Raw genomic sequence first — 14,296 nt, forward strand, 5'->3', positions numbered from 1 at the left:
TCTTATTAACGTAGCACGCAAGCCAATAACTCAAGTACTCACATCGGGTAACCCATTCATATATTGCCCTCGTAGGCAAAGCACATATCCTATATACCACTATATACTCCATCATATGTGTGAAACCAATATAACAACCCCATTCCTCAACACAACTATCATACTGCATTCCAGTAGTTCAAATAATACATTTTCTGACAAAAAGCATTTTAAGCATGTGATATTTCATGTAAACCAGTCACGGTCAACATAACTACTTGAAGTCAATACTGATGATGGAAAATAAATTAACTTAGAACTCAAGTCTAACAATAGGTAATAGAATAACTTGAAATCAAGCATGATAATAGGTAACGAAAAGATATGTATTCAAATTTAATATCCGTTATTAATTCAACATTGAAACATATTTGATATAGTCAATAAGATGACATATAGTTATCTTGGATATTAGTCAACCTAAAACGAATCAGTTTGATGACAGAACACAAGAAATCATATAATCAAATTTAATCATCGTCAACAAAATAATAGGAAATTCAGATTTGATACCATCCATAAAATAACATATTACCCACGTATTTAACTGTCAACGGATCATCATATAAACCATATGTTTACATTGTTTTTATGTTTGGGCATTATGTATGTGATACTCTGTGTATAAGATCAACTTGCATCACATGTGAGCTTTGGAAACAATATTTTCTATTTAAGAACATTGAGAAGTTTTCCTATTTAAGAAAGTCAAGTTTAAGATTTCAAAGCCCGGGTAAACTATTAACAACTCAATACATCATGTTATACATAGATGGAATAAAATGTTTTCCAATAGCATGCATGTGAATAAGCAATGCCGCAGAGCCCAGATTCATAACACTTGATAAAATAATAGTTACTGCAGTTTCATTTCCAACCCAATGATTTAATTTAATTTTCCTGAATTAAACCTAGACTTAAAACAACTGTAAACCATCAATCAGCCACAATCATATACAGCGCAATATATTAACTAAAGATGCTCAATTTATCAAAAATTCAAACAGACACATTCGGCTATAAAAAAAACGAATATAAAGATGTGTGGTCAGAGTGTAACAACCACCTTGGGCTGTCAAAACAAATGTACCTTAATTAGTGACAACCTTACACAAGCATGAATAACTAAAGCCCAAACAATCTATTCAGAAATACGTGGTAATGTAACCATGGAAACATACCCCAAACATGTTGGGACATGAGCATTCCAAATGTGAGTCCATTATAATTTCACAAACAGAAAGCTAATCAGATAACAAAATAACTATAAACCCTAAATGATCCAAATATGAAATAACCCTCCCTTGGTGACCGAACTAGACCTTCACCGCTTTTCAACAGCAATTGAAATCAAGATTTAAATAAAAATATTTACAGAAGTTGAAAAGAACAGGCTCAACGATTGTTCAACCAAAAGAATCGGAATCCAAATCTGAATTTACCCGATACTTCCATCAGAAACCCACAATTTCTGGGGTCAAGAATCAGAAATTCCCAAACCGGAGATTATTAGACACCAAGAATCGGAAACCCCCAATTTTCTTGGATAACTCTATACTCAGAATCGAAAATCCCAGAGCCTGGGGTCATCCGATACGTCAAACAGAAACCCCCATTCAATTAAAATGGGATTTTCGACAGTCGATGGCCCTGCCGGTCTCTAACAGGGCAGTCGAAATGCCCGATTACTCACATGAATCTTTCAGCAGCCATGAACCCCATCTGGAAAACCTCGATCGTGCGATAACAGGGTTTTCTCACTAGACCGTCCCAATCACAACCAGATGCAATCAATACCAACAGAAAAGGAAATACAGAAACCTACCTTTTTCCAGCGATCGGAGGAGCACAGGAGGTGGCCGGCGCTGCTGCTCGTGATCTCAGTAGCGTCGTGTGTCCCTGGTCGTGCGATGACTGTGATGGAGCCGGTTCCGGTGGCCTTGTAGTCACGCACGAAAACGAGAGAGAGATGAGAGACCGTGAGAGAAAGAGGGCGAGACCCTCTCCCTTTTATCGAACGAAAGCCCTCCCTCCGCGAAAGGTGGAGGGAGTCGATTACGGCCTTCCGTAACCTTCCCCTCTTCTTGATCTTGTTTGCAGGAATCATGCTTTTATAAATATGCAAACTCTTTTCTCGGGTCCGGGTCCAGGTCCAGCGACCCGTGACGCTGGATCCACTATCAAAGTGGATCCGGGTCCCAAGCGAGAGGCAGATCCGGGTCAGTCCAAACTGAAGGATCCAAGTGGATCCGGGTGAGCCCAAATTGAAGGATCCAAGTGGATCCGGGTCGGCACTGAACTGTAGGATCCACTGGCTGGGTCCATTTGGCTCCAATGTGGGTCCAAACCCCAATTACCCAAGTCTTTTATATTATATATTCTTTTGGATCCGGTAGTGGATCTTGGACCCAAAATGCGTAAAATTACTCAAAATTTTGGGTTATTACATAAATGGTGTATGAGCGACTTCTAACAAATGTCTCTTTTTCCTCTGTGCAACTCTATTCTGCTGAGGTGTATTAGTTTGAGGTGGCATTAGCAAAGGAAAAATTTAACGTCAATTGTGATGGTTGGACACAATGTCTAATGAAGCTACTAGGTATGCAATGCATTTTTGGAGTGTGAAACATAGTGATCCTAAAGTGTAGGGGAAGCTTGCTTTGAATGGGAAAGGGAAGTGAGCTTCTAGCAATAAGGAAATTGTATGAGAACACATTTTTACTTGAGAAGCATGATGCCTGTCTTGTAGAACTGAACATATTAGGCCCCATTTCTCATTCTGCCGGGGGTTGCACTATAGGTTTTAAGTGTTTTATGATAGATCTGAACCGTTAGATGTGTTTAGCATGATCAATTTAGTGAGAATCGACTCTTGGATCATGTTTTTTCCACGAAAAAACTAAGTTTTATGAGCTGGAAAAACTGGTACCTTCATAGCCATTGACTTTGCATCACCGAAAAAACCTGTATACAGGTCAGATTCTGGCGATACAAAAGCTGGTTCCCACTAAAAAAAATCTATAGATCACATCTACGGTGTTAGACGTGAGAAAAAAAATACTTTAAACTATGATTTTTGAAGGGATCTAACGAGACCTAATGAAAAAGGGGGCCTAAGGAACACATTACACACTCTCTCTCTCTCTATATGTATATATGTGTGTGTGTGTGTGTGTGTGTGTGTGTGTGTGACACTGAAATCTATATCTATATTATTGGTACATATGTAAAAGCCTTTACTTGTTAGTATAATAAAATTTTCCATGGAGTCATATGTTATTCTTTTCAGTGTCTTTAACATTTAAAATATGCCAGTGGATTTTGCTTCCTTGATGGTTCATATTTTCTTGGAGATACAGTTCTATCTTCTCACTTGAGCCTGCCCTTCTTGCTTCTGATTAATTTCTTGGCAACCTTGTTTTGGTGTCTCACATGGATAACTGTCACATGGATACGGATGCAGGACACGACGTGGATACACTTGGTGCAAATTGATAATTTTAAAAGTTAGGTCACGGGGACACGGCCGTACATAGATAGATGTGTGTGTGTAAAACAACAATTTTAAATCACTATAATTAGGAACATCAAATAATGAAACCAAGTTTCAATTGACATGTAATGTAATTGATCACAAATTTTAAAAGAAAAAGAACTCACATGAATACAAAATAAGTAGTTCACATATTCTTATAATACTAACTTTTATTTCTATATGAGAATCTTTTCATCCTAACATAATCAATCTTCACAAAACTTCCTGAATCTCCCTCTCATGCACTATTATCTATCTTAAGAAACCCATTAACTAACCTAATCACATGAAGGCAATACACACACACACACAAAGGACGGTCCACCTCCCTGTTCTCATCTTCAATATTCATATTTAGATGTGTTTTTCGGAAAATCTGACCGTATGAATGTGATCTCCATGGTCATAAACCTACAGACTCTTTGATAAAACTTTTTTGATGTGTAGGCACGATAGAACATTTCATGAATTTCAAAACCATAGATTTTTAGACTCTTGTACATCGAAAAAGTTTGATTGAAAACTTTGTAAGTTTTCAACCATAGAGATCACATCCGCATGGTCAGATTTGCCAAAAACACGTCTAAATATGAATTTTGAAGGTGGGGACAGGTGTGGACCATGTAGTAGGACAATCACCCTTGTGTGTATGTATGTATGAATGTTTTGTTACGGAATAATGGTGTGCTAAAAAGAATGTCTTATGTTTGTATTTTGGTTACTATTTTGCATTTTTGCATTGTTTTTTCGTTTTGTTTTAAATATTTCTTGTTTCCTCTTTCCATTTATGTCTTCCTCTATGTGATATAATGCTTGTACCCGTTCAATGTGTGATAACTATATTCCTTGAATTATTCTTTTGGTTGAATTAGTTTAGAACCAATGAAACTTTTAAGATCTTGAATATTAGTGTTATAGTGCATTTTAATAGCTTAGCATTTCATATTTTCATGCCAGTGTATTTTTTTGGGATGTTGTGTCATGCTTGCTTATTTTAGCTTAGACTTTTCTTGACATATTATTTTGTTTATTACCAAATGCAATGCTGACAGATGCTGTTGTGTTTCTGGTACTTGTATATTTTATGCTTTTGACAGGCTTGGAGATGTTTTGTCAGCTTTAACCACAAAGAAAGATGTAGTACCATACAAGGACTCGAAGCTTACTGAAATACTTGCAGATTCACTAGGTACGGTGGTTTTCTTTTACTGCACTTATTGAATTTATTCTTTTCTTAATCTGTTAAAAAGTGTATTTAAATAGTTATACATATGATATAAATGTAATATATATATATATATATATACTTTATGTACATACCAATGTATATACACGTATTATATACACATATATAATATATGTGTATTTATATATTTTATTTTTCTTTTATTTATTTTTTCTCTTTTTAGTTTGTCTAGTTCATTTTGAACTAGACTTAAACTAGTCAACACGATGTTGTTGACTAGTTTAAGAGCCGTTGGAGCTAGTCCAACGGTTACAAATAGAGCCATTGGACTAGCTCCAACCACTCTATTTGAGTCCCTTCAAAGCCCATTTCTTCCTCCCTCTTATGCGTATAAATAGGGGTCATTCCCCTCTCATTATATCAATTCTTTTTAAGCATTTTATGTGAATTAAATAAAGATTATTTTTTTACTCTTGAGCCTTTTCATTTGTGCCCTTTTGTAGGTCCGAGCCGCAGGCTTGGTTTGAGTCAAATCTGATCCCAAACCAGAATTGCGATATATATATATATATATATATTGTTGCTATGAAATCATCAGTTTAAACACGAATAAGCAGAAAACAAGCCATGTTTACGTAAAAAATTGAGGTTCATACCATCGTGCATTAAGGCATGTGATTGAACATGCCTAGAAAAATCAGATTTATTGTTTTCCATTTAAAATCTCCACATAAATCTGATTTAGAGTATTTCTCCCCGTTCAAATCAAAAGAGGAACCCGTACCTTCGATTGGACACGGAAAAAGAGTGAAAAAACTTCGTCGAACGATCGGAACGGCAAGAGATCCTCCTTTCCTTCTTCTTCTTTCCTTTCCTTTTCCTCTTATCTCTCTCTTTTTTTCTCTTTCTTTTCTTTCTCTCCCTCTCTCTCTCTCTCTCTAGAAAATGAAATCTAGAGCGAGGGGCGAGTTAGACCTTTTTATAAATTTCTTTTTTGGTCTTTTAGAGAGAGGGTGACATCCCTTCTAGAGTCCTATTCTCTCTCTAACTACTCTTATTATCTTTTATTTTATTTTATTTCTTTTTTAACTAAATTGCGATCTATCTAGAACTGCTATCTAGGTAGAGTGCTACCAAATGTGGAATTTACTCCTTATCCAGGTAATTAAAATTCATAATTTATTAATTAATATATTTTATTAATTATTTAATTATTAAATTATAAATTTTTAAGAATGTTCCAGAGGATATCTCACCCCTCTGGGAGTCTTCTTAACATGAAAATTACTTAATTTAACATTTTATATTGAATTTAAAACTTTAAATTGGTTATACTTGGATTTTGGATCTGGATCCAAGATCCAAATCCATATTCAATATCCGTATGGATCTCAAACTAGACCATGTTCTAATTCATATGGGTCTTGGATTAGGTTCAGATCCATATCAATTTAGATAAAAACGGATTCGATCCGATCCGATCTAATACATAACTGGTCAAATCGAGGCAGGTCATTTTTAAAAAATACGATTTTTGGGCCAACTGTAGCCCGAATTCAGAAAAACGAAATATCAATGTTTTCAAAATTTTGAGACGTATCTAATGATATATTACATGATTTTCGCCTTTGAACTTTGCCTGAATTTAACCCAAATTTTGCTCGAATTTCACTCGATTTTACAGGTAAAAACTAAAAAGTTTTACCAAATCTTATTTGCCTCGTTTAGGTCTTGTCAATGGGTCATGGGCCATGCCCAGACTTAGCTGACGCCACCTAAAATCGAAATTTTTAACAACTTTACAAAATGCTTAGCCATTTTTTCAGAAATCTCAGAATTTAACATTAAGGAAAACACACGATATTCCAGACATCGGTCTTATCTAAAGGCGGATACATATATTATATAATTTTGGTTGACAATTTCTCTAGGCATACTTGGATTTACTTCCTTAAACATAAATATGAGGTTTTCTTATATTTTCAAACATTTCACAAAATGTTTAAAAAAAGTTTCAAAATGATATTTCTATTTTTCGTACCAATTCAATTTTTTTCAAAAGAATTTAATAATTATCTCAATTTATATGGCATCACATCAAAGATTTTGTCCTCACACACCACAACAAAATGATTTAGCGGAACGAAAACAACAAAGTACCAAAAGAATTTTGGGCTGAAGGAGCCTTAACTGCTACCTATCTCATTAACATAATGCCATCATCTTCCTTAAAAAAATATGGCTCTAATTGAAAAACTTGTTAAATTAACTCCTGATTACTCCAGATTAAGAGTTTTTTGATGCAGATGTTTTGTTTTTACTAACAAGAATGATATTCTCTCCTCGTGCCATTCTTGTACCTTGACTTTCAAAATAAAAAATTATATGTTTCAGGAAATGTATTGTTCTTGTAAAAATAATTTTTTTTTATTTTATTTTGAAAGGACTAGGGAAGTAACTGAGTATTCCTTTCTATTAGATTTGACTTCAAAGCATGATCGTGATAGTTGTGACTATGACTGTGACCCTGATGATGGTAAAGATGTCATAAATACAAAACAGAATGTAATTAATGAAGTGCAAACCCATAGAGACACTAATTGTTTGCAATACTCCAGGCGTAAGGATCCCAATCTTTCATGTGCACTAGAAAAATATTTTGAAGTACAAACTAGAAGGTCATCTTTAGTCTCTAGAATTCCTGATAAATGTGTCATACAAATTATTTTTCCTAACTATAAGACATTTATGGCATTAATACACTCATATATAGAACTTTCGACCTATGCTTAAAGCAAAGAACTTGCTGAATGGGTAGAAGCCATGGGAGTAAAATTAGAAGCCTTAGAAAAGGCTAGAAATCGATATTGGATTCAAAACTTGTCTGACTGACACTGCTTTATTTGTTAAGATTTCTGATGCAGGTATTATTATTCTTCTCTTTTATATGGATGACATGATCATTACCGGAGGAGACAAACAAGGAGTTGAAAACATTAAAAAACTTCTTGAAAATCATTTTGAAATGACTCATCTGGGTTTATTGAATATTTTTTAGGAATTAAAGTTGATTATTTCCTTAGAGGGTATTTATTATCTCAATTTAAATTTGCTTTTGATATTGTCTTCAGATCCGGAATTACAGATGATAAATGAGTTGATACTCTTGAGGTTGTCAATTCCAAAATGTGAATTGATAATGGAGAACCTCTTGAAGATCCCACTCTTTATAAACAACTTATTGGAGCACTCTCCTACCTTTCAATTACTAGACTTGATATAGCACACGTTGTACACACGATTAGTCAATTTCAGCACGCTCCCACTTCTGTTCAAATGTGAGCTGTTTTGCGTATTATTAAATACACTAAGTTTTTCCTTTCTTGAGGCCTCTTCTTGTCCGCTTCATCTTCATCTTAGATTTAATTGCTTATACTGATGCTGATTGCGAGATGATCCCAATAACAAACACTAAACCATTTTTTTTTTTTTTGTATTTTCTTTGGTGCATCCTTGATTTCGTAGCAGTGTAAGAAGCGACAAAATGTCTCTCTTTCGTCAATTAAAGCTGAATACCGAACTATGACCACCATAATGATGGTGTAGTCTGGCTCAGAAGATTGCTGGCTGACATGACCGTTAAAGTGACAAAAGCATCACATATGTACTATAATAACAAGAGTACAATTTAGATAACCAACAATCAAACATTTAATGAACGTACCAAACATATTAAAATGGATTGTCACTACGTCAGAGAGGAGTATCTACATGAGACTATTGATCTGCCTTATGTTACATCAAAATACCAATTAACAAATTTTTTCATCAAACCTCTCGCTGCTCTCAGATTTCATTTTCTCTTAGACAAACTTTCGATCATTGTACCGTAAGTTTGAAGGGGAGGGGAGTGTTAAAAAGCGTGTATATATATACACGTATTATAATACATATATATATAATATATGTATATTTATATATTTTCTTTTTCTTTTATTTATTTTTTCTCTTTTTAGTTTGTCTAGTTCATTTTGAACTAGACTTAAACTAGTCTATACATTGTTGTTGACTAGTTTAAGAGCCGTTGGAGCTAGTCCAACGACTACAAATAGAGCCGTTGGACTATCTCCAACGACTCTATTTGAGTCCCATCAAAGCCCATTTCTTCTCCCTCTTATGTGTATAAGTAGGGGTCATTCTTGTTAAATAATATGTAATAACCTAGTCTAACTAGGAATGAGTCTTTTCTTTATTTTAGTGAGAATAGTTTAGTTAGAATAGCAATAGTTTAGTTAGAATAGTTTCTTTTACTTTTTACTTTTTTATTTTTTACCTTTATAACCTTTTTGACTAGTCAGCTTTTTGTCTTAGTCAAAAAGCAAAGTGACGTTGGACTCCCAACGACGACTCTCCCTTCTAGCCTCTCAAAATGTATATAAATATGGGGCTTTGCCCCCTTACCATGTATTCTTTTCTTGAGGGTGATTCTCAATCAATAAAAATATATTTTTTCTTTCTTGTTATTGGATACCTTTTTTTGGGTATTTTGTATGAACCTTTGTGGTTCTTGTGAGTGATCTTTGGTTGGAGATATTTGAAGTTTCGATTGATGGTGATGCAAAAACTTATCTTCTTACATGGTATCAGAGCTTGGTGATCAAGCTAAGTTTTTTTCGGTACATCAGGAAGCGTGCCATTCAAAGTTTGGAAAAGAAGTGAAGGTTTTTTTTAGTGTATGTGAAATGATGATCATGTAATTGCTTGGAAGCTTAGAGGAGCACTCATACTCGTTATCGGTGGTGGAGTACTTATTATCCTCAGTTTCATCTCTCTATTCTTTTTCTTTCTTCACTTCTTTCTTTTCCTTCTCAAACCTTGTAAAATGGATGACAATGATAATATCACCATTAAACCCATTAAGCTCAACGATTCTAACTATGTTACATGGGCTTCAATTATGAAGCACTTTATATGGGGAAAGGGGTTGCAGGGATTAGTGGATGAGACTGATTTGGAACCTAAGCTAATCCTTACAAAGGTAGAAGGTGAGAAAGAAATACCTCTTACGAAGGTTGACAAAAACAAAGCCATTATCACTTACAAAAAAAAGTGGAAGGAATGGGGAATGGGACATGCCAAGATCATGTCTTGGCTCATTAATAGTTTCGATATAAAAAATGTTTAAGTCTTGCAAAATTTGAACATACAAATGATGCATGAGACTATCTTAAAAGAATGTATTCTCTTAAAGACATTACACATGTGTGCAACTTACAAGACAAAGTTCGAACTATGGTTTAAGGGGATAAGAGCATTAGAGAGTACTATAATAACTTGTCTGAATTATGAGAAGAGTTGGCTCTTCTTGAACCGAAGTGGCATTGTCTAAAAGGCATAGAACTTCGTCAAAACCAAACAAATGCGGAGCATTTCTTTCAATTTATTAGTGGATTAAGATCGGAATTTGAATCAACCAAATCTCATTTTCTCCATCGAGGGAAGGTCCCTTCAATAGAAGACTTAATAGAAGAATTAAGCATGGAAGAGAATAGGCTTAAGAAAAGAATTTCTAAGAAGATAATAACTGTATCTAGACCGAGAAACTATGTTCGTACATACAAACCTCCACACTATGGCAGGACAAATGATGAGAAACAAAGAAACAAATTTGAAAAAAGGAGTCATTTGTTACTATTGCCGTGAGTCAGGACATATGAAAACTTATTGTCCGAAATTGAAGAAACCCTATGAGAAGAAGGTTGCCTTTGTCGCACCTCTACAAAAATCAAGCCAACCATCCATCCATTGGAAGCATGCCCTTAACACAACTAGTGGAGGTACTTCAACCTCTACTCAATGGAGCATCTTCATCCACCGGAGCTACAATCTCTTCCGTCGGCATCTCAGATCCCAATAAATCTCTTTAGCTCCTTGACTCACGTGCCTCTTTTCATATGACACCAAACATTGATATGTTATCTGAATGTCAAAACTTAAGTGGGTCAATTATTTTTACTGGTGATGGAACATCTCTTGACATCAAAGGAATAGAAAATTTTGAGAATATTTCTCAAAACTCAAAAAGATTTTGTATTCCACAAATTAGATATATTCTTAAACTTAACCTAAATCTTTTATTTGTTTCTCAATTATCTGACCATGTATGTAATGTTTTCTTCTTTTCTCGTGGTTGTCGAGTGCAGGATCACCAGTTAGGGAAGTTGATTGGGAAAGACCATATAAAAGAAGACCTATACTACATGGATTTTTTGGAAATACCCAAGAATACATTATTTTTTAATGTTCAGAAAATGGATTTGGATCTATAGCACAAACGACTTGTCCACCGTAGTGTATCCAAGATCCAGTTTTTTTCAAAGATGATTTTTTTTTTGTAATTTTGAAACCGTAAAGTAAAGAGATTACCTTTTCAAGAAAGAACCTTTGTAATACATTCAGATGTGTGGGGGCCCGCACCTGTTATATCAGAAAGTGGTTTTATGTATTATGTAATTTTCATAGATGATTTTACAAGACATACATGGATCTATTTTCTTAAGCATAAATCCAAAGTTTTCTCGTACTTTCAAATATTTCATAATCTAGTCAAAAATCAATTTACAAATGATATTTCAATCTTTCTCACTGATTGAGGGGGAGAGTTTTTATCAAAAGAATTTAAAGATTATTTGAATCTATATGGTATTACATTTCAAAGACCATGTCCCTATACCTCTCAACAAAATGGTTTAGCAGAAAAAAAGTATAGGTATATTATAGAAACATCAAGAACTTTACTTATTACACATCAAGTACTAAAGATTTTTTGGTCTGAAGCCACTCTAACTGCAATTTATCTTATTAACAAAATGCCATCCTCTTCATTAAACAATATATCTCCTGTTGAAAAACTTTTCAAACAAATTCCAGATTATTCTAGGGTAAGGGTTTTTGGGTGCAAGGGTTATGTTTTTTCTGACAAAAATGACAAACTCTCTCCTTGTGTTATTCCTTGTGTTTTCTTAGGATATGCAAATCACAGAAAAGGCTATAGATGTTTTGATCTTAAAACTAAAAAGTTATATGTGTCAAGAAATGTACATTTTTTGGAAAAGGAAAGTTTTTTTGAGATTGAGAACTTTAAAGAAATAAATGAATATTCCTTTTTATTGGATTTAGTTGTAAAGATTAATGAAGGTGATATTGATGAAAGTCAAGAAGATCAAAATGACATGATAAGTACAAAATCATTTTGTGATAATCAAGATTGTATTCAATATTCTGGGGGGTTAATTAAGAACAACCATGTGCTGTCGAAAAGTATACTAAAGAATATGAACAAATAACAACAATAAGATCATCTAGAGTGTCAAAAGTCCTCAAAAAATTTGTGTCCTATGAGTCTTTTTTACCGAAGAATCAAGCCTACATTGCCTTAATACACTCCTATATTGAGCCTTCTAACTATGCTGCAACAAAGGAACAATCTGAATGGTTTTAGGCAATGACAACGGAATTAAATGCCTTAGAAAAGGCGAATACCTGAACTATTCAAGATATTCCGCCAGGCAAAAAGCCTATAGGCTGTCGATGGGTGTATAAAGTTAAAACTAAGAGTGACGACACTCTTGAGAGGTTTAATGCCCGATTAGTTGCCAAAATCTATTCCCAAGAGTATGAAATAGACTATGAAGAGACCTTTGATCCAGTTGATAGGATGACCATGGTTAGGACCTTATTAGCTCTTGCCTCTGTAAAGAAATATCATATATATGAAATGGATGTCAATAATGCATTTCTCAATAGAAGCTTAACCGAAGAAGTATATATGAAACCACTACCTGGCATTAATATTCCTAAAGGAAAAACTTTTTGTTTAAATAAGGTTTTGTATGGTCTTAAGTAAGCCCCAAAAGCTTGGTATGACAAATTTATTCAAGTTATGCTTGATTTTGGTTTTTAATCTTGTCTGACTGACACAACTTTGTTTGTTAAGAATTCTGATGCAGGTATTATTATCCTTCTTCTTTATGAAGACGACATGATCATCATTGGAAGTGATTAACAGAGAGTTGACAACATTAAAAAGTTTCTCAAAACAAACTTTGAAATAAGTGATTTGGATTTTTTAAAATTCTTTCTTGGTATAAAAGTTGCTTATTCCTTTAGTGGCTATTTGCTAACTCAATTTAAATTTGCTCTAGATATTATTAATAGGTCTGGTATCTCAGATGAAAAACAGGTCGATACTCCAGAAGTTATAAATATCAAAATGAAGATTGATGATGGAGAACCACTTGAAAATCCAATACCTTACAGACAACTTGTCGGGGTACTGTCTTATCTCTCCATTATAAGACCTGACATTGTGCATGCCGTTCACACAATAAACGAATTTCAGCATGCTCCTACCACTGTTCATATAGGAGTTGTTTTACGTATTATTAGATATATTAAAACCTCCATTTTTGAGGACTTTTCTTGTCTGTTTCTTTCTCCTTAAAGTTAATGGCTTATACTGATGCATATTGGTAAGACGATTCCAATAATCAACACTCAACTAGTGGTTTTTGTATATTTTTAGGTGAATCATTGATCTCTTGGAGGTGTAAGAATTAACAAAAAGTTTCTCTCTCATCAACTGAAGTCGAATACAGAGCTATGACTACAACCACTATGGAAGTAGTCTGGCTAAGGCGGTTGCTTCATGACATGGGTGCTTAGAGTACAGGAGCATCACGACTATGCTGCGATAACAAAAGTTCTATTTACGTTGCTAGCAATCAGACATTTACGAACGAACCAAGCACATCAAGATCAATTATCATTATGTACAAGATGAATTTCTACAGGGCACCATTGATCTTCCCTATGTTTCTTTAGAATATCAACTGGCAAATTTCTTTACTAAACTTCTCGCGGCTCCTCAATTTCACTTTCTCTTGGAAAAACTTTCGATTATCCAACCGTAAGTTTGAGGGGGAGTGTTAAATAATATGTAATAACCTAGGCTAACTAGGAATTAGTCTTTTCTTTATTTTAGTGAGAATAGTTTAGTTAGAATAACTTTGTTTACTTTTTACTTTTTTATTTTTTACCTTTATAACCTTTTTGATTAGTCAATTTTTGACTTAGTCAAAAAAGCAAAGAGACGTTGGACTCCCAACGACTCTCCTTCTAGCCTCTCAAAATGAGTATAAATATGGGGCTTTGCCCTCTTACCATGTTTTCTTTTTCTTAAGGGTGATTTCCAATCAATAAAAATATATTTTTTCTTGTTTTTTCGTGCCCTTATTTGGGTATTTTGTATGAACCTTTGTGGTTCTTGTGAGTGATCTTTGGTTGGAGATATTTGAAGTTTCGATTGATGGTGATGCAAGAACTCATCTTCTTACAATTCCCGTCTCATGGTATCAATGCTTTTTAAGCATTTTATGTATTAAATAAAGGTTATTTTTTTACTCTTGAGACTACTCATTTGTTCCCTTTTGTGGGTTATGGTTAATGTGTCTTTAATAGGCACTTGTGAGCATTTG

At 34.2% G+C, this 14,296-nt stretch overlaps 1 protein-coding gene across 2 annotated transcripts in view; it reads left to right on the forward strand.

The window, feature by feature from the left end:
* The window catches only part of LOC149846863 (kinesin-like protein KIN-14A), a 95,962-nt gene that overhangs the window by 28,354 nt on the left and 53,312 nt on the right, over positions 1 to 14,296 (forward strand). For both annotated transcript variants that reach the window (XM_089996621.1, XM_089996622.1), the window contains exon 9: positions 4,672 to 4,763. In XM_089996621.1, coding sequence (XP_089852747.1) covers positions 4,672 to 4,763 — 92 coding nt within the window. The remainder of the gene's footprint in view (positions 1 to 4,671; positions 4,764 to 14,296) is intronic.

This window comes from Nuphar pumila, chromosome 2, assembly GCF_984573655.1.
Source record: "Nuphar pumila chromosome 2, dmNupPumi1.hap1.1, whole genome shotgun sequence".
Taxonomy (NCBI): Eukaryota; Viridiplantae; Streptophyta; class Magnoliopsida; order Nymphaeales; family Nymphaeaceae; genus Nuphar; species Nuphar pumila.